Raw genomic sequence first — 22173 nt, forward strand, 5'->3', positions numbered from 1 at the left:
CACTGCACATTTCCTGCTGGGGGCACAAAGTATTTGTGCTTCTATGGCTTACAGTGCTGAGTGCCCAGGGGATTCACCAAGAAGAAATTCTGTTTCAGTACTGAGTATCATCAAAAACAGACTTGCAAATGGTAATCTATAGCAGCATTCATAGACACACCATGTTTGCTAGATACTGGGAGCAAAATTCTAAATCTTCTGCTCCAAAACCATTAGCCTACATCTTTTAAATCAAAGGAAAATCTCTCTGAGCTCTTGCTAAGATTCCTGTTCACGGCAATTTGAAAAGTCCAGTTTCAGAAAGCTCAGCAGAATGGACCCGATCATTAGAGATTTGTGTTTGAGTCATTTTATAAGAATGCTAACATGTGGAGAAGATTCTCTTCTGTGCCAGAGCTGTGCTTGGTGCAAGAGAGAGTGGGAAGTGTTATTTCTGGGAATAGTCCTGGCCCTGATACCATTTAGAGATGTTGTCAAGCATTTCTAAGTTCCGCTACTGGCTTAGGGTCCTTCACAGACCCTGTGCAGGTGGAGGAGAGCAAAGCTCCCTCATGCTTCCTCTTCACCCCCTACCTTCTCTGCAATCCTCTGTGTGACAAAGTGTATTTGCCAGCATACTTGCACCAACAGGGGTTTCCTCTATACCACGAAAATTCTCTGCTGGCCAGATTGTGTCCTCTTTATTCCTCTTGAGGAAAGGAAAGGGACTGAATCTAGTTAGACAACCCAGTCCTAAGAATATTGAATTTGTAGTCAAAATAAATAAATGTTAAAGGTTCGACCTGTTGTACGAAAATCCTTGGATGTAGGTAATGAATGCATACTGTGCACACTTCACTTCCTTCAGCTAGAAAAGGGCATGCCAGGAGGGGTTCTTTTCTTTCGCTGTGAGCTGAATACTTTGCTTGTCTCACACCTTGTTTCTAATCCTCTTCTCTTCCCACCTTTTTCTTCTTCCTTTTTTTGATGTGGAAATTAAAGTAATTGAACCAAAGTTACATCCATGGACAATGGAGTTACATGAGTGTAAGAGAGCAGAATATGGTCCCTCCTATTTTAAACCAGGCGGGTTAGAATGTAGGAGTGTTTTGTTTGATCCTAATTACTGAGAGGACATATTTTAACTTCTTTTAGAACATTTTCACTATATGTGGATGGTGATGTTTGCCACTCCTTTCAACCTACATAAAGATGCAAGCTGGTGCAGAGTGGTTTCTCTTTACCTTGAGACGTTGCAGTTGTGTTTCCCGTTCAAAGCCCATTTTAACACCAGTTTTGAATTGTAGTAGTAGGTATTGACTGCTTTTTTTTTCTGCATTTTTAAAAAAACTGTCAGCAGAGAAAGGTGACAAAATAGCAGCAGCTGCTCAAGGGGCCCTGCTGTTTCAGCAGTCCAGGCTGCTGGGGACTGTTTTTTTAAGTTTTCTGAGACATACTCCAAGCAATTGCATCTGTACCAGCTTTATTAATTTAGTGCTTTGGTTGTAAGACAACTATACATTTTTTGTTTTTGCTTTTGTTTAAGCAAAAGAGGCCATGAGTGAGTTTCCCAACTTCGTTGCACCACTATGCCTCTCTCCTGACATGCTGCACCTCGGCTTGCGTTTCTGGTACTGCCTGCGCTTCACTTCAATTTTTAAAATAACTCAGACTTGAAGAAGAGCTCTGTGTAAGCTCGAAAGCACCAGCCGATGTTGGTCCAATAAAAGATATTACCTCCCTCACCTTGTTTCTGTGCTTCACTTACACAGTCTGCTGGTTGTGCTGTGGTGGAGCAACTGGTGATGAGGGCAAATGTCACTTAAGGACTATGGATTGGAAATGTAGGTTGCGTATCGGGAAAATAATTCCCACCAGGAGGTTCTAATGTGGAATGGTCTCCCAAGAGAAGTGACAGATGTTTTGTTTGTTGAGTCACTCAGATCTGGATTGGCAAATTACTGGAGTATATATTAGTATACAGAAGTAAACAATCCTAAATTGACAAAGTGATGGACTAGATTACTGATTTTTTTCTATGAGTAATTTCTGATTATAGACTATGATCAAATGAAATTTACAGAAGTTATTTGTCAGAATAGTTGATCAGATATTGATAAATAATATTCTGGTTAGGCCTTTGTGTAGATGCACAAAGAGCAACTCACACCTCTTTTGACTCTGAGCATAAGTCTGACGTATTTACATTCCCCAGCGTCTCTTGAGCACATGAGCTTTGTTCTAGCACCTCCTGGGTTGCCAGCCATCCCCAAAGGTGCAGGGAGAAAGTGTAGTAATGACCCCATTCCCTTCTTATGCTAACTAGCAAGGCTGGTGAGCCACAGAGGGAGTGGGTGTGCCACAATTTTTTAAGGAATGATGCATCCCCCTGTTTTCCAGGGAGCTCAGAATGCCTCAGAGTTCCTCCTGGAGTGGTGTGAGCTCAGAAACAAAGGAAAAATTAAATATCCAGAGCAATGAGGCTTGAAGAGCTTACAGGCGCTTTGGTTTGTCTATGGTGTAGATATGGGGCATGACTACACGAGTATTTACTGCATGGCAAGCTGGTGTGTAAATCTATAGTGCTGCAGCCTGCTGTACACTAAGTGTGCAGAATAGACGTCAGAGTGGGAGAGTAAGCCAAGTCCATAACAGTGTCTGTGCTGAGCTACTACGACCCATGCTGAAGCCTGCATTGCACTGTCTTCACTGCTATTGTTATCTGCGCTCAGCTAGATTTAAGGTAGGTCTGATAGGCTAGCCCATGCTTGCTGTTTAAACATATCTTCTGTGCTGACAAAACTTAGTCCTAGAGTTAATGTCACAAAATTCTACTTTCTCCCTCTCACTGCAAAATAAATTAAAAAAACAGAAACATAAAAATGGGATATCTGGTAAATCTATACATACCTCTCAAATGTTCCTCGTTTTGGGGTGCATCATTTATTTTAGTTCCAGAATTACCCAGGTTCAAGACAAATTTCATATTCCCTCACTTTGATTGTTGAAAATTATTTACATCAGAAATAAAGTATCATGAAACTGTAATTATAGTTATTTATGCTAAAGAAATGAATCCCAGATCATCTTAAGTTTCTTACATGAATAACATTTTGGTATCCCTTATTTTTAGTCCCTTTTTTTCAGTTTCCCACATTTGAGCATTCAAAAGTTGAAAGTAAGTTCTGATATAGTCAAATAGGATAAAGTTAAAAAAAATAGGGCCGTTGATTAATCACAGTTAACTCACACGATTAACTAAAAAAATTAACTGTGATTAAAAAAATTAATTGTGATTAAACACAATTAACGCTGTTAAACAATAGAATACCAATTGAAATTTATTAAATATTTTGGATGTTTTTCTACATTTTCAAATATATTGATTTCTATTACAACACAGAATACAAAGTGTACAGTGCTTACTTTATATTATTATTTTATTACAAATATTTGCACTGTAAAAATGATAAAAGAAATAGTATTTTTCAATTCACCTCATACAAGCACTGTAGTGCAATCTCTTTATTGTGAAAGTGTAACTTACACATGTAGATTTTTTTTGTTACATAACTGCACTCAAAAACAAAACAATGTAAAACTTTAGACCCTACAAGTCCACTCAGTCCTACTTCCTGTTCAGCCAATACCTAAGACAAACAAGTTTATTTACATTTATGGGAGATACTGCTGACTGCTTCTTATTTACATCACCTGAACATGAGAACAGGTGTTTGCATGGCATTGTACTTTTGTAGCCAGCATTGCAAGGTATGTACATACCAGATATGCAACACATTCATGTGCCCCTTCATGCTTCAGCCACCGTTCCAGAAGACATGCTTCCATGCTGATGATGCTCGTTAAAAAAAGAATGGTTAATTAAATTTGTGACTGAACTCCTTGGGAGAGAATTGTCTGTCCCCTGCTCTGTTTTACTTGCATTCTGCAATATATTTCATATTATAGCAGTCTCAGATGATGACCCAGCACATGTTCATTTTAAGAACACTTTTCACAGCAGATTTGACAAAACACAAAGATGGCACCAATGTGAGATTTTTAAGGATAGATACAGTACTCGACCCAGGTTTAAGAACTGACGTGCCTTCCAAAATCTGAGAGGGACGAGGTGTGGAGAATGCTTTCAGATGTCTTAAAAGAGCAACACTCCGATGCGGAAACTACAGAACCCGAACAACCAAAAAAGAAAATCAACCTTCTGCTGGTGGCATCTGACTCAGATGATGAAAATGAACATGCGGCGGTCCACTCTGCTTTGGATTGTTATCGAACAGAACCCGTCATCAGCATGGACTCATGTCTTCTGGAATAGTGGTTGAAGCATGAAAGGGACATATGAATTTTTAGCGTATCTGGCACATAAATATCTTGTGATGCCCGCTACAACTGTGCTATGCGAACGCCTGTTCTCACTTTCAGGTGACATTGTAAGCAAGACGTGAGCAGCATTACTCCTGCAAATTGTTACCAAACTTGTTTGTCTGAGCAATTGGCTGAAGTAGGACTGAGTGGACTTGTAGGTTCTAAAGTTTTACATTGTTTTATTTTTGAATGCAGTTATTTTTTGTACATAATTCTACATTTGTGAGTTCAACTTTCATTATAAAGAGATTGCATGACAGTATTTGTATTAGGTGAATTAAAATATACTATTTCTTTTCTTTTTTACAGTGCAAATATTTGTAATAAAAATAAGTGAGCATTGTACATTTTGTATTCTGTGTTGCAATTTAAATCAGTATATATAAAAATATAGAAAACATCCAAAATATTTAAATAAATGGTATTCTATTATTGTTTAACAGTGCGATTAATCGTGATTCATTTTTTTAATCTCTTGACAGCCCTAAAAACAACCCCTAAGTATTATGACACATAATTGTTACTGTTTACATAATATTTCACATCATTTTAGTTTAAATAGTCTCCAGGATTCCAAACACTCAGGAATGTATTTTAAAGTCTGGACCTTTCAAAGCTGAATGTCATAAGTACACAAATGATCAATATTCAACTGTGAGAAATCCTTGGTGCCTTCTTCTCTGCTGAGATCTTTGCTGAAGTAGTGTTATACTTGCATATGGGTCTGAGGAGTTCATGGCATAGGCTTCTTCATGTGGGAGGTGGAATAGATGTAAGGAAGGAAGGATTTTTTGGGAATGTGGTTTATATACTTTTATTATCTTTCCAGCCTGCCAGTGGGCATGACTGGACTGATCTGAGGCTCTAGTGGCTGAGTGGGTCATGTTTCAACTTGAATTATAAAGAGAGCCTCATGCTGGGTATCTGATCCAGGCTGGGTCCAGACCTGGGAGAAATAAAAGGGGCAGTATCACTATGTTAATATAATCAGATCCCATATGCTCCAGGTGTTCATCCCAAGATTGTGGATCTTTTCAGTATATGTCCCTAAAGTTGTACTCATGGGAAGATTCTTGCTTAAAAATTCTATTGGTATATTATCTACATGAGTATGTTGCTGCATTTCTCTCTTCAGTTGATGGGCTTCTCTCCATTTCTCCAAGTCCTCAAGGCTGTTGGTAACTTCTTGTGAATTTTAATTTCAGAAAAATGCTGATTACTGCTTTTTTTTTTTCTGGAGACTTTTTTTGCACCTTAGTGATGGGCTTTACCCAATTAATTACTGAGAGGCAAAATAAAGCATATCACAGTACAGGACATAGCTAGTCTACCGGGAAAATCTATATTTGAGGAAGTATCAGTGTGGTTAGAATTTAAGATTACTTGTGTTTCTTGGAAAAATCATACATTAAAATTTCAGATTAGGGGGGAGCATGGTGCATCATGGGAGATGTAGTCAAATTACAGGACACAGTCTACAGAGGAAAAGGGCAACATAAGGCAGCCAAACTACAAATCCACAAGGCACTGTGGCAGCATTTCAGAATCCATTTTTTCACTCAGATAATTTGGATTTGGATTTTTCTCCTCTGTCAGCATTTTGTATGAAGCTCCCCTCTCCATTTTACCACTAATTCTAGTAATTAGGCATGCAACTACCTGGTTTGCAAGTACAAATACCATTTGCAAATTCACAGCTAAGGTTTTCTGCCCACTTAAACTAAGGTAGCAAAAAGGAAGTGTGCCAAAACATAGGCATATAAATTTAGAGTCCTTTGTAAATTTGCCTGTACGTGTCTTCACTCCTGATAGAATGCCAGATGTTGTGGAATCTTACAATATGACTCATCTTCTGGAAATGAAAAAGCATGAAAGAAAATGGATAGCTGGTTGAAAGAGACTGGATTTGAGAGGGACAGGAAGCTCTATCAAGGTTTGGATCAGGCATGTACGGAGCTATAATACTGTTCTATCTGCTGTATATTCAGCAAAGAATTGCCCAATAAAGTTATACAGACTAGTGAAGAATCTCCATCCAGACTTATTTTTCCCTAATTCAGACTCATCATTTGAAAGTTGTAAGCAATTTGCCATCTTGTTTTGATGACAAAATGAATTGTGTTAGAGGAAGTCTCTCTCTTGGCAAATAAACAATGTCAGAATGGAAAGGTGAAAGTGTCCTCTCTAACCTGGTTGAATTTGATCACAGATGCCCTCTTGAGTGTGTTCCAAGGAGTTATCTAAGGACTTGCAAGATGCAGTTCTTTAAACTTCCAGCCATATAAACACCTTGAATAGGTACCAGGAATTTCTCCATCTCTCTGAAAATTATATGTTTGCTCCTTTAAAGACCTTTTGGGGAGTAAAAAGACTGTGGACTCATTATAATATTTTGATACACAGGTTTGAGATAAAATGTACTGAAGTGCCTAAAGTCACTGATTGAAAGTCAGTGGGACTTAGGTTCCTTAATCATTTAGGCACTTTTGAAAATTTTACCTTTGGTGATTAGAGACTTGCTTTTCCCCCTTTTTAAGAGGTGATGAAATTTAGCACGAGACTAGCTAGGTATATTTGTTTCAGTTAGTCTGTATAGAAGTAGACCATTCATCCTGCAGAATTCCTCCACAAGATGATGGGAACTTTTGCATGCAGAGTACCTGGGTGGGTAGATATATAATCAATTATAATGAAACCTCAACACATGTTTGAGTGTAGATTTCAAATATAGTGTATGATTTTCCTTGGCATGGATTCACAACACGAGAGAACAATTTAAGTCTCGAGTGGACTATATAGAGCAACGAAGAGGCAGCCTAATGCACAGAAACTAGTTGGCAGGTTTTATAGTACAAAATGGAGGAATTGCCTTAGTACAGTCAGCTGATTTTGAGACTCTTGAAACTACCAGCTTTTATGCTCAAAAAGCTGATTAGCTAAGATTTTAGCTATTGTTGCCACTGCAAACTCCTGGGCATCTACTTAAGGAGTACTCTCTGTATCTTCATATGTACCAAAAGGTGTAGAAATCAGAAAGCTTAGACCGATTCAACACTACAAAGCATACGGTACAAGAAAATTAGCCCAAAAGCCTGGAAATAGGAATTAGAAAGAAACAGTGGGAAATAGTAGCAGAAAAGCTGGATACAGCATAAAAATATCAGTTAAAACTATAAATACACAGTATTAATCTATGATGCAATAAGCATGTTAGTAGTACAGCACCAGACATCCTTTGCAGATGATGCTGACATTGTATGATGAAATGGGAGATGTTACAGACATGGTTTTGTATTGTGAACCATTCAAACATTTTATGGAAGGATAAATAAAGTTCATGTGTAAAATGCTACCAAATTCCCCATCCATTCCCTCCCGTTGTTTATCTGGACCCAGGGAAAGCTAGCCAGTTGGGAAATATGTCCTCCAAGCTACTGAGTGTAGCATTTTCTGTCCAATCACTGTGTTAATGTCTATCAAAAAGAGCATGAAAAACACGGGTGTCTCTTTTAGATAGTCCTTTGTCATTTCTGTTGATATTTTCTGGCGGGCATAAAGGTAGGTATGTATTGTCAGACTAGTCATCTGTGTGTGTAGAGCAGAGAGCTTGTTGGGTACAATACATATTATAGTGCATTTACCTGAACCTTCAATATGGGCATTCTATTCATTAAGCCCTTTCCAAGGTTGGCAGAAGTTATTCTTGGGGGAGAAGAGCTACGTATCAACAAAATGTGTTTCTGGTTAGATTATAAAACCTCGGTGGAGCTGATCAGTTGGCAGCCTTCCAGATCAGAATCTGTCTTGCACCTGTTTCATTTATTTGTTTTATGCAGACTCTAGTTCAACATACTGTAATATTGAGGGAAAGCAACCAGGTTCCACTAATCAAATTGCTAATGCTACCTTCCTTTAGTTCAAGAAATTCCAGACACTAATGCCCAGTCTGCAGTTACAATATGAAAGCAGTCTCTAGGGGGTTGGAATATAATTAGAAATGTGCCAGATTTTGCAACGGAAATTTTTCTGTATTAGAAACCTGTAAGTACTTATGCTGCTGGTGGCTAAGATTACTCTGAAGATAAATATTAAAACACAGCAGGATTTAGAAATCAAAAGACAAACATTCCCAGTACAATGTCGATTTGTTATTCACATGGACTTAAAGGGTTATTTAGAGCAACACTCTGCTAAAGAAAATGGAATAAACTATTGGGACCACTTGACAATCTATAGACAGTTATATTATTTCTGGTAACTTCAGGTGTCATATGATCATGTTCCGCCTACAATTAGACAGGCCTATTGTATCTGGGCTTCAGCAGGTCTGCTTCATAAAGATGGTGCTGTATGTAAATTGTTACTTTAGACAAATTCAGTCAAAATTTTGCTGAATGTATTACAAAACTCCAGATTGCATAGTCTAGGAATCACTATTTCTGAAGATGTAGATGTGTTGGATAAGTGCAGTTCAATTAAATATCATAAGATGCATTCTTTTTTATGTAATTTTGAATGTCATTGATTTATATAATGGCTAAGCATAGCAAGGGGACATTTACTGCCTCTTGTCTGAGTCTCCCTATCTTTTCAGAACATCTCCCTAATAATGACACGGGAGCTTTTGATAAGAATCCAGATTACCCATCAGCAAAGATTTTTGCTGATATCACACACACACGTGTGTGTGTATGTATATATATATATAAATAAAAATCTGGGTACAAGGTTGAAGATTTAATTTCCATAAGGTTGTAATTTTTCAAGTTCAGTGTAATTCTCTACAATGGTAGTGTGCAAGTGTATTCTAACCTGTTTCAAGTTCTTTCTAATTTTCTTGTTCTAGTGAATCATCTTTCTTTGTTCCAGAGTTATATTTTTAATTGTTTAGTTGCTTGCTAAGCTATGACATTTTTGACCTAGCATTCAACTATGCTCCAAATTTTTCCTGTTGGATTTGGAGTAGAGGAGGGGGATTAGGACATGTTTTCCTGTGTAACACTGTTTGAACTGCAACTCACTGACTGCTGACAGGTGAGGAAGTAGTTGTCAACCAGATTTAAAGTTACTGTCATGTTTACACAGCCACACAGAAGAGGTTGAGAGAGGACAATGCTGTTGTTTTATTTATTTTTAATTAAATACCAACAGCTACTGGACCATAACAACACCCTTTAGTTATCATTAGTGTTTTAGATTTGCATCTTTTCAGAGATGTTTAAGCCACTTTTCATGTCAACAAGTGTCTTTCAGTATGCTGCTCATCAATTTCTTCAAAGATCAATGCGCTGACACTTCTAGCTTTGAGGCCACATTTTCAGAGGTTGGTACAGATAGGCGCCTACTGGGATTATCAAAAGCACCTAGGCATCAAACTCCTAGGCACCTCACCACTTATGAAGATCCCACTATGTTTTTGACATAAAAAGCAACTTCAGCATCTCAGAAAAGATGCACATTGCAAACATTAATGATAACTAATGTCTACCATGTGGCTGTGTAATCATGACAGTAACTTTAGTTATTGGTTCTTGGTTCTTGGTTCTTATACAGTAACTCCTCTCTTAACGTCCTCCCGGTTAATGTTGTTTTGATGCTACATCCATGCTCTATTAGAGAACATGCTCGTTTAAAGTTGTGCAGTGCTCATTTACAACGTCATTTGGCTACCTTCTTTGTCCATGGCTTGCAGGATTCTCCGGAAGAGCAGTGACTTTATTAGAGTGCATTGCACAACTTGTAACCAGAGTGGGCTGGCAGCCCCCGCAGTCAGCTCCCCTACACTCCCGCCCTCCCAGCACCTCCCACCCACTGGCGGACTCCGCAGATCAGCACCTTCCCCCTTCTCCTGCCTCCTGCCTGCAGCAATTAGCTGTTCTGCTGTGTTCAGGAGGCTTGTTGGGGGAGGAACAAGGACGTGACGTGCTCTGGGGAGGAGGTGGAGTGGGGGTGGGAAGAGACAGGGCAGGGGAGGGGACTTCGGGGAAAGGGTGGGGTGGGGGCAGGCCTGGGGCAGATCCGGGGGTTGAGCACCCCCTGGCAAATTCAGCGCCTGTGCTTGCACAGTAGGGGAAGCTGCTGCTCAAGGCTCTTCCTAGCCTAACATGGCAGCTTCCTTGCCTGCCTTATTGTCTGCAGTGGGCTGTGCCTGTGTGGGGTAAGGCGAGGGCAGCTCCCAACTACAGGACTGTACAGTACGTATTGTAAACACACACCACGTGCACGCTACCCAGCCTCCACAGCGATTCACCGTTGCTTTATGGCTCAGCCGCCGCTCTGCTCGGGAATAGGGTGCTACGCCAAGCGCGTGCGAGGCCACCAGCTGCCTGCAAAGGGGGTGCACAGCAGTGGCCCTGCCTTGCTGTCTTGCGGCTGAATAAACAATGTTCCATCCGCTCCCCCACAACCCTTCGCTGGAGGGAGGTAAGAACACAGGGGGCGGCAGCCAACCCAAAGCAAGTGACAGTAATAACATTCCAGTGCCTCTTCGCTGTAGCAAGGGGGAGAAACAGCGTAGAGAGGCACAGAACTTGGCCCTGCTCCTATGAAAGTCTGGGAAATCCACGAGAGCTTTGCCATTAACTTTAATGCCAGCTGCATCTCCCTGTCCCTGCATGCACACACAGCAGGGAGGGGCACAGCCCAGCAGCAAATGTTATTTTCCTCCTCTTACTACATTGGCTGCAATGCTGCTCAGGTGCTGAGTGCATGGTTACTAGGGGAGATACAGCAGGGCCAGCTTTTCCAGGGCACCCTAGAAGACAGGCCTTTGGTCCTCCAGCAGGGCTCCTGCAAAAGTAAGAACCTGCAAGGAAGTAAGAACCTCCTTAACTAGTCCTAGCCTAAGCCCACAGGGCTTCCAGTAGGGGAGCAGATTACCATGGAGAATGACATGGGTTTTCCAGATTCTTTCCCCTGCAATAGTTGATTGATGCTGCATGACCCTGGCCACTCCAGGCTGAAGGGAGTGAAGAGTAACACTTGCATGTGCCGTCCAGAAGAGCATCACCCAGCATCATGAATCAAAAATGTCCAGCGATAAGTGATAGTGGAGTGCCTAGCAGTAGCAGTACCACTAGCAGCCAGAAAACCATTAGTTTGGGTACTAAATTAGATATTTTAAGGGGTTTTGATGCAGGTGAGCATGCAGTAGACATTGGCATCACTCTAGGTCTTACTCCGACCACTGTGAGAACAATTTGGAGTAATGCCGACAAGGTCAGGGCTAGTGCTTGGTATGTAACGCTACTTAATGCTACGACAATAAGTCAATCAAGAAGTAGTTTACTGGAAAACATGGAGTGTCTTCTCTCATTGTGGATAGAGGACCAAAACCAGCAGAACATACCTCTAAGTTTGCTAGTGATACAAGCTAAGGCAAAAAGTTTGTACGACAATTTGAAGAGAGAGCAAGGTGAAGGATCACAGACAGAGACTTTCACAGCAAGTCGGGGATGGTTTGATTGGTTCAAGATGTGCTTCCACCTGGATAACATCAAGATGTCCAGTGAGGCAGTTAGTGCTGATACAGTCCCAGCAGCTAAAAAATTCCCCGACTATCTCAAGAAAATAATTGAGGAAGGTGGTTATTCCCCTAAACAAGTCTTCAGTGTTGATGAAATGGGCCTGTACTGGAAGAGGATACCTGTGTTGTCTTACATTTCCTGAGAGAAGAAGACAGCACCTGGATTTAAAGCAGCTAAAAACCACCTAACTTTGCTTCTAGGGGGTAATGCTGCCGGAGACAGGAACATGAAGCCACTGACAGTGTACCAATCTGAAACACCACACACTCTCAAGGGATTTTCAAACGAACACCTTCCAGTCATTTGGAGATCCAATAAGAAGACATGGATAATTGGAGCTATTTTTTCAGAGTGGCTGACTCTCTATGCCGCCCCTGCATGGAAGGAATACTGTGCCAAGGAAAATCTTGATTTCAAGATTTTATTGCTTATTGATAATGCAACGGCTCATCCAATCATCCTGGATGACCTGTGCAAAAATATCAATTTTGTGCACCTAACACCAAATTACTCATCCAACCCATGGAGCCATCACTGCATTTAAGGCATATTACTTACACCGTACTTTCGACCAGCTCATCAGAGGCACCGATGGGGAAGGCAAACCTACGATTCAGCAATTTCGGTGTGACTACAACATCCGCAAGTGCATCAATAATATTGGTGAGTCCTGGGCTGAAGTTACTCAGGCATGCATGAATGGCATGTGGGAGAAGTTGTGGCCTGAATGTGTCAATGACTTAAAAGGATTTTAAAATGTTGTTCCCGCTATGAAGAAAGCTATCCTCAGCTTGGCCAAGAAAGCAGGTTTTGATGAGGTGGAAGAAGCTGACGTTACACAACTTCTGCAATCACATGGAGAAGAGCTAACTAATGAAGATTTGATGCAACGAGAGGTGATGAGAGCAATGGAAGAAGAGGGCCAAGAAGTAAAAGAAGAACCAACCCATTGAAATTTGACTAATAAACATCTTTCTGAAGCTTTCCAGATGATTGAAGACAATCCTGGACAGGGAATGCAGCTCCAAAGTGATTAGGGGAGTTGGTCATCTAATGACTTGCTATAAAAAAGTTTACCAAGAAAAAAAAAGGAAAGCAAAACAACAATCTCTAGGTGTGTTTTTTCAAGTTTGGAAAGTTCAGCAAGAGGAGCAGCTGGACAATCCACCCTCTTCCACTCTCTGACTCCACCAAGCTTCATACTCAGCAATGATGATTGTAGTACTAAATTGTTTGTTTAAAACTGTTTCAAACTTATACCTATATTAAATTACCTGTTTAAAATTGTTTAAAACTTATACTGTACATGTATACACTGCCTTTTGTCTGGCAAAAATAAATTCCCTGGAACCTTAACACCCCCCTGCCCCCATTTACATTAATTCTTATGGGGAAATTAGATTTGCTTAACATCGTTAAAGTCACATTTTTCAGGAATATAACTACAACGTTAAGTGAGGAGTTACTGTATAGCCAGCTGGATATTATTTTCCATTTTGCTTACATAACTATCAGGGATGTGCCAAAATATCTGGATATGTTAAATATTTTCTTCTAGATGCAAAAGTTGTTGCAAAAATTGAGAAAGGTGCTGCTTCCATAATCACTGGATTCAGTGAAATGCTGGGTTTCTTTTGGCTGTGATGTGTCTTGAAGGACTAGAGCAAAGCTTTAACAATTTTAACTAAAAATTTGCTGGCCTTTGATGATACATGGCAAGAAAACAGAGAGATTGTATGAAGTCTCTGAAATAGTTGGGCATGAAAGAAATTAAAGCACCTTCGAATCTGAATTTGGAGAGACTTTAACCTCAATCACCATGGCAATCAGAGGATGCTTCTCCTTTTTTCTTTGGATAGAGTTTTAAATCTGGAGTTTTCTGTGAGCAGTTCTTCCAGAACCTAAGCTTGGCATTGTCATGAATCATTACACCAATATGAGGTTGAGTATTACATTGCATTTCAATATGTGCATATTTGAATGAGAAAGTAAAAGGTGCCTACCATCCCCACACATGCCCTTGAGGCCAGATGCAGTGCTGTAGGTAATTCAGTCCTTAATTTCCACAACTGGGTTGATGATAGGTTTAGTAAGGTTTTTATTATCAAACAGTGCCCCTCCCCACTTTCTGCGGGTCTTATTTATTAACAGCAAGTTCAACAACAACATAAGAGACTTCTCCTTAGGCCCTTCTCTCTCTTTAGTGTCACCCGTCCAGGTGAGCTCTGGTAGCCTTTTATTAAGTCCAGGTGCTTGTTAGCCAATAAGCTGCCAGTCAGCCGCCGAGGTGATTCATTACTAACAGGTGGGACAAGAAGGGCTTGTTCGCTTTAAAAAAGCCGATCCCTGGTAGCTTTGGCTAGCCACCCTGGAACACAGAACATTGGAAGTTTATTAAATGTATCAACTCTTTTTTAAGTGAGCTGTAGCTCACGAAAGCTTATGCTCAAATAAATTGGTTAGTCTCTAAGGTGCCACAAGTACTCCTTTTCTTTTTGCGAATACAGACTAACACGGCCGTTACTCTGAAACCTTTTTTAAAATGTTAAGAGCAGTGTTTCTTAATACACAGTATTTATCTATGATAGAAAAATACAAAAAGCCTATTAGCTGAGCTACCAGAGCTCCTTTTTTTTTCTTTTTTCTTTTTTTGTTTTTAACATTAATGGGTGTGGTAGCAGTGCTTTGATGCCCTGGGTGCTGAGTTTGAATATCACTTATGATTTCTATATGTGAAATAATCAACTGGAGTGTATAACTTTGCACAGTCACAGATAATTGGAATGTAACATTTAATCAAAAGATTGGCAACTTTTATCAGGTACAGGTTTTGTAAGTCTGTTGCCATAGAGTATTTATACTTAAAGTTCCTGGTAATTGAGTACTATACAATGAATGTGTTAATGTGTTGGGAAAGGGATGTTTGTTTGTGCAGCACTAGCATTTCAGGAAGCCATGAAAAACAATTCATATGCATCTTTGTTTTTAAGTAGCATGGATGGTGTCTGATAATGCCTGAGTAGGCTAATTATGTCAACAGCAGACTGGCAACCTTTCCTTTCTTGAGGCTTGTGGCAGATTTAGAGAGCAAAAAAGAGAGAGGCATACAAAGACAAATAAAAGGTAAACCATGCAGAATACCTTAATCAACCTCTTGTGAACTGCTTGGATGGTATAAATAGGCAACTTGATACACAGCAAGCATCTATAACCTATAGGAAAGTGCCATTGCCAGTAGCTAATGAGTGGAGTAATTGCTCACTGCCTCTAGTAAAATCAACTTTTTTTTTAGGCCTACCTGAAGACTTTTGACATATCCCACTGACATATGAAACTGTAGGCCCAAGGTTTAAACAAACATATCTTAACGTTGAACTTTGACTGCACATAATAATTCACCAGAAATTTCATCACTTTAATGCCTTTTTATGTACAGCATATGTCCCCCTAGTGTAGCCTCCATATGGCCCTATGTCCTATTAGTTAAATCGTACTGCTTCAGTGAAACACCACTGGAAATGATGGAGTGAATTTAGGAGCACAAACCTTGTTTTACACCAGTTTGAGTCATACAGCTAAATCCTCATACACTAATTTGCAGGTGCACCAGTGAAACACATGGCACTGGGTCTGCATGGGGTGCAAGAAAGGTCAAAATAGAGGACAATAACTTTCTGTTGCTGGATCTTGCCTTTTAAAGAGGTTCATACCCACCGACACACATTTGGAAGAATTCAGATAGGAATTCAACTTAAGAGTCTCTAGAACACTTTCAAAGTGGTATCAATATCACAAGACCGGATGAACATAGTAATTAAAGGGTTCAGAATGGTAGCCGTGTTAGTCTGTATCAGCAAAAAGAATGAGGAGTACTTAGAGACTAACCAATTTATTTCGGCATAAGCTTTCGTGCGCTAAAACCCACTTCATCAGATGCCTGTATTTTCCACTCCATGTATCTGATGAAGTAGGTTTTAGCCCACGAAAGCTTATTCTCAAATAAATTTGTTAGTCTCTAAGGTGTTACAAGTATTCCTCATTCTTTTTATAGTAATTAAAGCAGTCCTTGGTTTTAATTTCCATTATTTCTAAAAGAAAATGTAGTTTTCCATTTCCATTCTCTGGCTGATGTACCGTCTTGTGGAGTGTGCCATCATGTCCTTGACAATTGTGACCACTCTGTTATTTTTATTTTCAAAATTGGAGGCTTTGTTGCATCCAAGGTTATGTCTTTACATCTTCTTAATTATCCCAAGGGAGCAGCATTTTACAATGTCATTAAGAATTTTCCACTCTATCAGTATATTAACTTGAACATGCATTGTATGCCATACTTTAATACTTCAGACTGATTCAAATTCCAGTAAAAGTCATAGATACTGTAGCCGGGTGGTCACTTGCTCCAGCCCTGACAGGCTTAAAGCCAGCCCTGGTAGAGGGCTAGGGGCTGGGAGAAAAGTCCAGGCTAATTAAGGGAGCAGCCGCAGCTGTGGCCAGTTCAATCAGGGCCCAGCTGGCCCTTATAAGAGGGCAGTGGGCCTAGAGTAGGCAGTCTTTTTCTGATTGCAGAGAGGGAAGGACCTGGCTGCATGGGCGCTAAACAGGAACCCGAGGTGGGGCAGTGCTGGGGGAAAGGTAAGAGGAGCTGGGAAGCGCCCCCCTGGAAACCCCACAGGCTGCAGGGCCTTGTGCGGGACATAAACAGGTTCTGGGGCTGCAAAGGGGCAGGCCAGGGCTGGGTAGAGACACTGGGTCATACCCCCCCTTGGCTATAATGACTGGCTTTTACAGATTGTCGTCGGCCCCAGTGAAGGGGGCTAGATGGTGACTGGCAGTAGCCCATAGGCTGAGGCAAGGTGGGATTAGGGGGCTTTAGGGTTCCCTGGGAAGGGGAGACCCAGAGACTGGGGGGATACTGCTGGGGCAGAACCCCCCCCCCCGATAAAGGGGCACTGGGGTCTGGAAGGGACACAGGGGCCAGCGAGAGGCAGGACACCGATCGGCAGGGGGAGCTCTGGAGGCTGATGAGCTAATTCCCTGCATGACCAGTGGGAGGTGCCGCGGGGTGAGTCTTGCCATGCTACAGATACACATAGGAGATGCCTCCTGCTGTGTTGTTCTGACTGGTAGCTCACCATCACACATGGTACTCTAATTCAGTACCTAATCTAAAAGGTAGAAATACAGAATGTAAAGGCAAAAAAATTGCAGGCACTGTACTTCTAGCTAATTGCATACTAGTTACGGGTTATTTATATTTCTTTCAATTGTTCAAGAAAATGAGACTGCGGAAGTTCACAGGCATTTCTCCTTTCTAAAATTGATCACTTAAAGTCTTTTACTAGATGCTCCTAAATGAGGGATTATTCAGGAGAGCCATAACCATGTATGTTGTTAGACTATTTTGACAACAACCAATTTGTAGATCTTTCTGTTTTGATTTTTGTGGTTTTAGACACAAGTGCATTACAAAACATTCCATTATTTTTTCTTACATTTTGTCTGGATCCCAGCAAGGGCAGTCAGGGGCAAAACTGAGACTGGGAGTACCAGAGGAGTTCGTAATCTGATCCACGCAGGGTTGATACCAAGGGTCAGAATCAGGTTTCAGGGTCTGAGTCAGAAGGCAAAGTCCAAGTCAAGCCAAGGTCAAGCCAGGAATTCAAGAGCAAGGAGATGGAACAGTTATGACAGGTACAGAAGATCTGCACTGTTGCCTGGACACTTCCTAGAATGCGTCTTGAGTTTATATAGGGCAGGGAGCCATGGGGCTGCTGTCCGTCAAACCCTTGAGGTCGAGCTTTCCATGGGCCAGAGCAGGTCCTAGGAAGTGGAGCACAAGTTGGTTACAGCTTCTGTTGGTGGCAGCCTGGAGATGTCAGTTGCCTGGGAGGTCTAGAGGTTTGAGTTTTAGATCTGTGGAGCCCTACACAATCAAAGCTTGCTTAATAAGGAAAGAACATGACTTATGCGTTATATTAAACAAACACTGGGAATATTTGCTGCTCCTACTGTAACAGCAACAATTCCAATAACTTCACTGCATTTTGAGCTCTGATCAGAATATTTTAGGATATGTTTTTCTGAATATTTTGCTAAAAGAAATGTGCTAGTACTCAATATTTTGTCACAGTTGTTATAATAATATTTTCTGGTATTTGTTTTCCATTATCTCCTCCTGCCATCACTGGCAATTCTAATATACACAGGCAATGTCTTCCAGTGATTGCCATTAGGAAATATGACTGGAGTACTTGTAAGCTTCCGCACTGCAATGGTTGCCACTGAGCTGCTTGTATTGAAAGTGTTCAGCCTGGCACACACCACACTCTCTCTCCATGTTTTCAGCTTACGGAGATTAGCCTGAACAAAAATCCCCAAATCCAAATGCTCTTGAACTGCAGAGTGGTTTGGGATCCTGAGCTACAGTTTAGGGTTGTCTATAATGAGCTGAATCAGAGATTTTTATCCAAATCCCATTGAACGGTGAGGGATTTGAAATTTGGATGAGAATATGAATTTTGTAGCTGTGCCAGAACCATGCTGTTACCTTCTCATGTTTTTACCCTGTGGTAAATATGGAACAAAATTCACAGTAGCACAAGAAACACTGTCCCTAACACATTCTGTTCTTAGTTCATTGTGGTAGATGCAATTATTTCAGTTGGTGTTTTTAAAAACAATAGTTCTGATAAATATGCTATTTTAATCATCCAGTCACTTTCAAATTTACCTTTATGCTTTGCCAGATGTCATAATCCGTTACCTATTCAATCATCCGTTATGCCATCTCTGCCAAGGAATAATGCTTTAAGGTCATATCTGCAGTAGTTGACCTTGCAGTTGATGCATGCTCTGGAGATTCACTTTAGCAGTGGTGGAATTTAATGTCTCTCTTTGTGTTTCTGTGACTTTTATTGCTGTTTTTCCCCCTCCCACTTTGCATTAATATTGATCTGCATTTCACTGTATGTGATGTAATGATAACATTAGAAGACAAAACATAGTTTTTACTCTAGGTCATAAAGGCTTATCTCAGAAGTGATTGGAAATGAATGAATTATCCTCAATATTTATTTTCACAGGGCTGTAATTATAACCCAGTCTTCATTTGCTTATGAATGAAAACCATATATGCTCATTCCAAAAATATTAGCAAGGCCTTGTTTACAGATTTTTTTGTTATCAGATATAATTTGCGTATGCCTGATACACAGAAGGAGATGCACTCTGAAAATCTGTTTGCATAACAATGTTATACAGAGCGTTAAGAACAGAATCAATCTGCTTCAGATTTCTAATTATTGCCCATAAATGTATGACATAGACAGAAAAATGTTAGCATATAAAGCAGTCCGAAGGGTTGGCTGACACACGGTCGAGTAAAACACTAAATCTGCTAAAATAGTTATGAACTGGCAATGTGCCTTGGGATAGAGACACCAGGGAGCAATGTTAAACACTTCATCATTCTTGCCCTCCAGTGTCTGATGTTTCTGATTTCTTCTTTATTGATTTCAACTAAAGAAAATATAGAGGAGTATAGAGATGACCCATTTTGTTGACAGATACACGTGTTACACTCATACTGCCAGCAAATAGTTTAGACATCAGGAATAATGGCTGGTAGGCAACAGATAAACACAATATCCTGTGATTTCCAAAGCTTTTTTTGTAAATCGGAGGGCAGAAGTTAGACACAATCCACTTTCATAGTCACTGTCTTTTATTAAATTTACTGAATTAAAAAGGCTATGGGTTATTGTCATTGACAATGGTACTAGTCCCTAAAAATTATTGCGTTCTTTTTGCTTCATGGAAGTCTCTATATATTTTCAACAAAACTCGTATTTTCATTTTTTTTCTTGCCTGAGTTATGAGCCCGATCTACTCATGTTGAGCCTAATTCCACCACTGGCCTGCAATTTGTGTAGTTATTTGACATCATTGTAATATGAATGTAAAAAGTCATATTTCTGATTCAGTAGCATTTTATATGCACTTGACACTGGGGTAAAATGACTGCCCAAGTTGTTGGGCAGTGGTGAATTAGACCCATACACCCACACACACACCCCAGCACCACCACCCTCCTAAAATAATGGTGCACAGATATAGCATCTGAGACCATGAGCAACTGTTGCACAGTGTTGCTAATGTCATTCAGTCCAGTTCATAAAACAATCATGCCTAACTGGCACAGGACTTCCACTGTTTACTCAGAAAATATGGCCTTTTCAGGTTAGGTTTGGGCTTTGGAGATGCATGAAATCCCACTTGCTTCATACACAACTAGTCACTTCTGCAAACTACTCACTAAAAGGCTGTGAACTGGAAAAGAAAAGAGCACCCAACTTCCAAGAGAAAACTATGTATTTTCTTATGAGTATATAGCAGAGGCATTCAGTATACTTGCCTGGGCACAAACCATGTCTTGCTGTTTTGTTTTATACAGTAGTAGGATTGTAAATTCTTTGGGGCAAGGGATGTCGTTTGATTGTGTGTGCACATTGCTCAGCTCAGTGTGGCCCTGATCCTAACTTGGGGCCTTCTAGGTGTTACCAGAATCCAAACAATAATAAATATCAATGTGCTCTGAATGCAACCAAAAATATTCATTGAATAAACTATTAAATTAAAAGTGGTACATTTTGCTTAATATATTCTGGCAAACACTATCCTTATCTGCAAAGCTGATTGAAAAGTAGCACATATAGAGTATTCAGAACCCATATGTGAAAGACATTTTTTTTTTTCTGTGCCTATCTGTCTTTACCATGAGTACTGTTTTTTTTATGTTCCTGCCTAAAAAACAGATGGTGGTTTTTTTTCTTTTAAATCAGCTGGGTACAGTCTGAACAAAAGTTTGAGTCCATCTTCTTCCCAAAACAGCAGACTCACAATTCAGAACCCAAACATCTCGGCTTGCTGTATACAGGTTATGATTAGGGCTACATGGGGAAAGCCTTCCTGTCTTGTCAGAATTTTCAAGATTTCAAAAATGTTCCTGTCTCAATTCAAGTTTTAAAGTCAAAGCTTAAAAAAAAAATTGCAAAATGACAAACCAAAAAACACTAGCAACCCAACCAGTTAAGATCACTCTAAACATTTCATTTTGATAATTTTGAAACACTTCATTTGGATTTTGACCATTTCTTCTGTGTAAACCTTTGTTTGTATAAATTAAGTTAAATGTTGATATATAAAAAAGCTGTTTCAAACCAAAAATTTTAAAGTTTTAATTTCAGAAGTGGTTAAAATAGGATGTTTTAACAATTCTGGTAGTTTTTCAACTGTGTTTGAGTCAGGAAATTCAGCAAAACTGATCATTTCCTGCATATGGTGCCAGATTTGTGGGCTCTACATTTTTTTGAGGGGGAAAAAAATGAGTTGCAAAATTCCCAACTCACTCTAGTTATGATTCCTTTATGTGAAGTCAGCCACGACTCCAGCTTATTCCTTGAGCTATCAGTTGGGATCAGATCTTCAGCTGCTATAAACTGATATAGTTCCAGTGTAATCTTTGGAGCTTATACCACCTAAGGATCTGCCCCCTGGTCTCAGGTGGCCATGCTTCGGGTTTGATTCCTGGTCTATAGAACTGCTGAGTATTTTACTCTTTCTAGATTACATCTGCTCACTTCAGTTTAGGTTGAAATGAAAATTACTATAATGCAAAAATATAAAACTGGAATTATAATTTATCTAGTACTTAGGGGGTAAGACCTTTAAATAGTCTCCATGAACACAAACATAATAGTAGTCTGAATAACTTTGCATTTCCATATTTTTTATTTTGCTAAAAGTATAATACTAACTTTGAATTTCCAATCAGTGTTAACTGTGACCCTGTCTCCTGGTGACTTTCCACCTTTGTTCTTTTCACACCTTTCTTGTGAGACAAACATTTCCATTAAGGAGATTTTTTTTAATCAAGACTTTAAGATTTTTGCAGGTTGTGGAGTTCTTGAATTGGAGTCAAGGAATACTGAAATACATGGCTGTGTTTTGATAGTATAGGTATGATATATGAAATTCCTCTTCCAACCTTTGTTCTGGTTGGTAAGTTAGTTAATTATTGCTACAGTCTGGAAGAGGATTAAGATAAGATCTATTTTAGTTAGTTATAACATTTTTAATATAAAACTCCATGTACTTTTAGAGAATTGTCCCTAAGGCTTATCCTGAATGTGGTCATTTTTGCTTAAGAAATATTTTAAAAACCTGGCTGTTCTGTTGATTATGTATGGCCTCAAAGAAGGCAGAAGTAGTGTGCTCTAAT

General features: G+C 39.9%; 1 protein-coding gene across 1 annotated transcript; it reads left to right on the forward strand.

Moving 5' to 3' along the window:
- Positions 1-11382: 11382 nt before the first annotated feature.
- Positions 11383-12033, forward strand: LOC140916620 (putative CENPB DNA-binding domain-containing protein 1). Its single transcript, XM_073358293.1, has one exon. It carries the CDS (start codon positions 11383-11385, stop codon positions 12031-12033), a length of 651 nt encoding a protein of 216 aa, XP_073214394.1.
- The last annotated feature ends 10140 nt before the right edge of the window (positions 12034-22173 follow it).

Source organism: Lepidochelys kempii, chromosome 8 (genome assembly GCF_965140265.1).
Source record: "Lepidochelys kempii isolate rLepKem1 chromosome 8, rLepKem1.hap2, whole genome shotgun sequence".
Taxonomy (NCBI): domain Eukaryota; kingdom Metazoa; phylum Chordata; order Testudines; family Cheloniidae; genus Lepidochelys; species Lepidochelys kempii.

Excerpts from the sequence above, each read along its gene's own strand:
- LOC140916620 (XM_073358293.1), top strand. The coding sequence starts at position 11,383 with ATGAATCAAAAATGTCCAGCGATAAGTGATAGTGGAGTGCCTAGCAGT.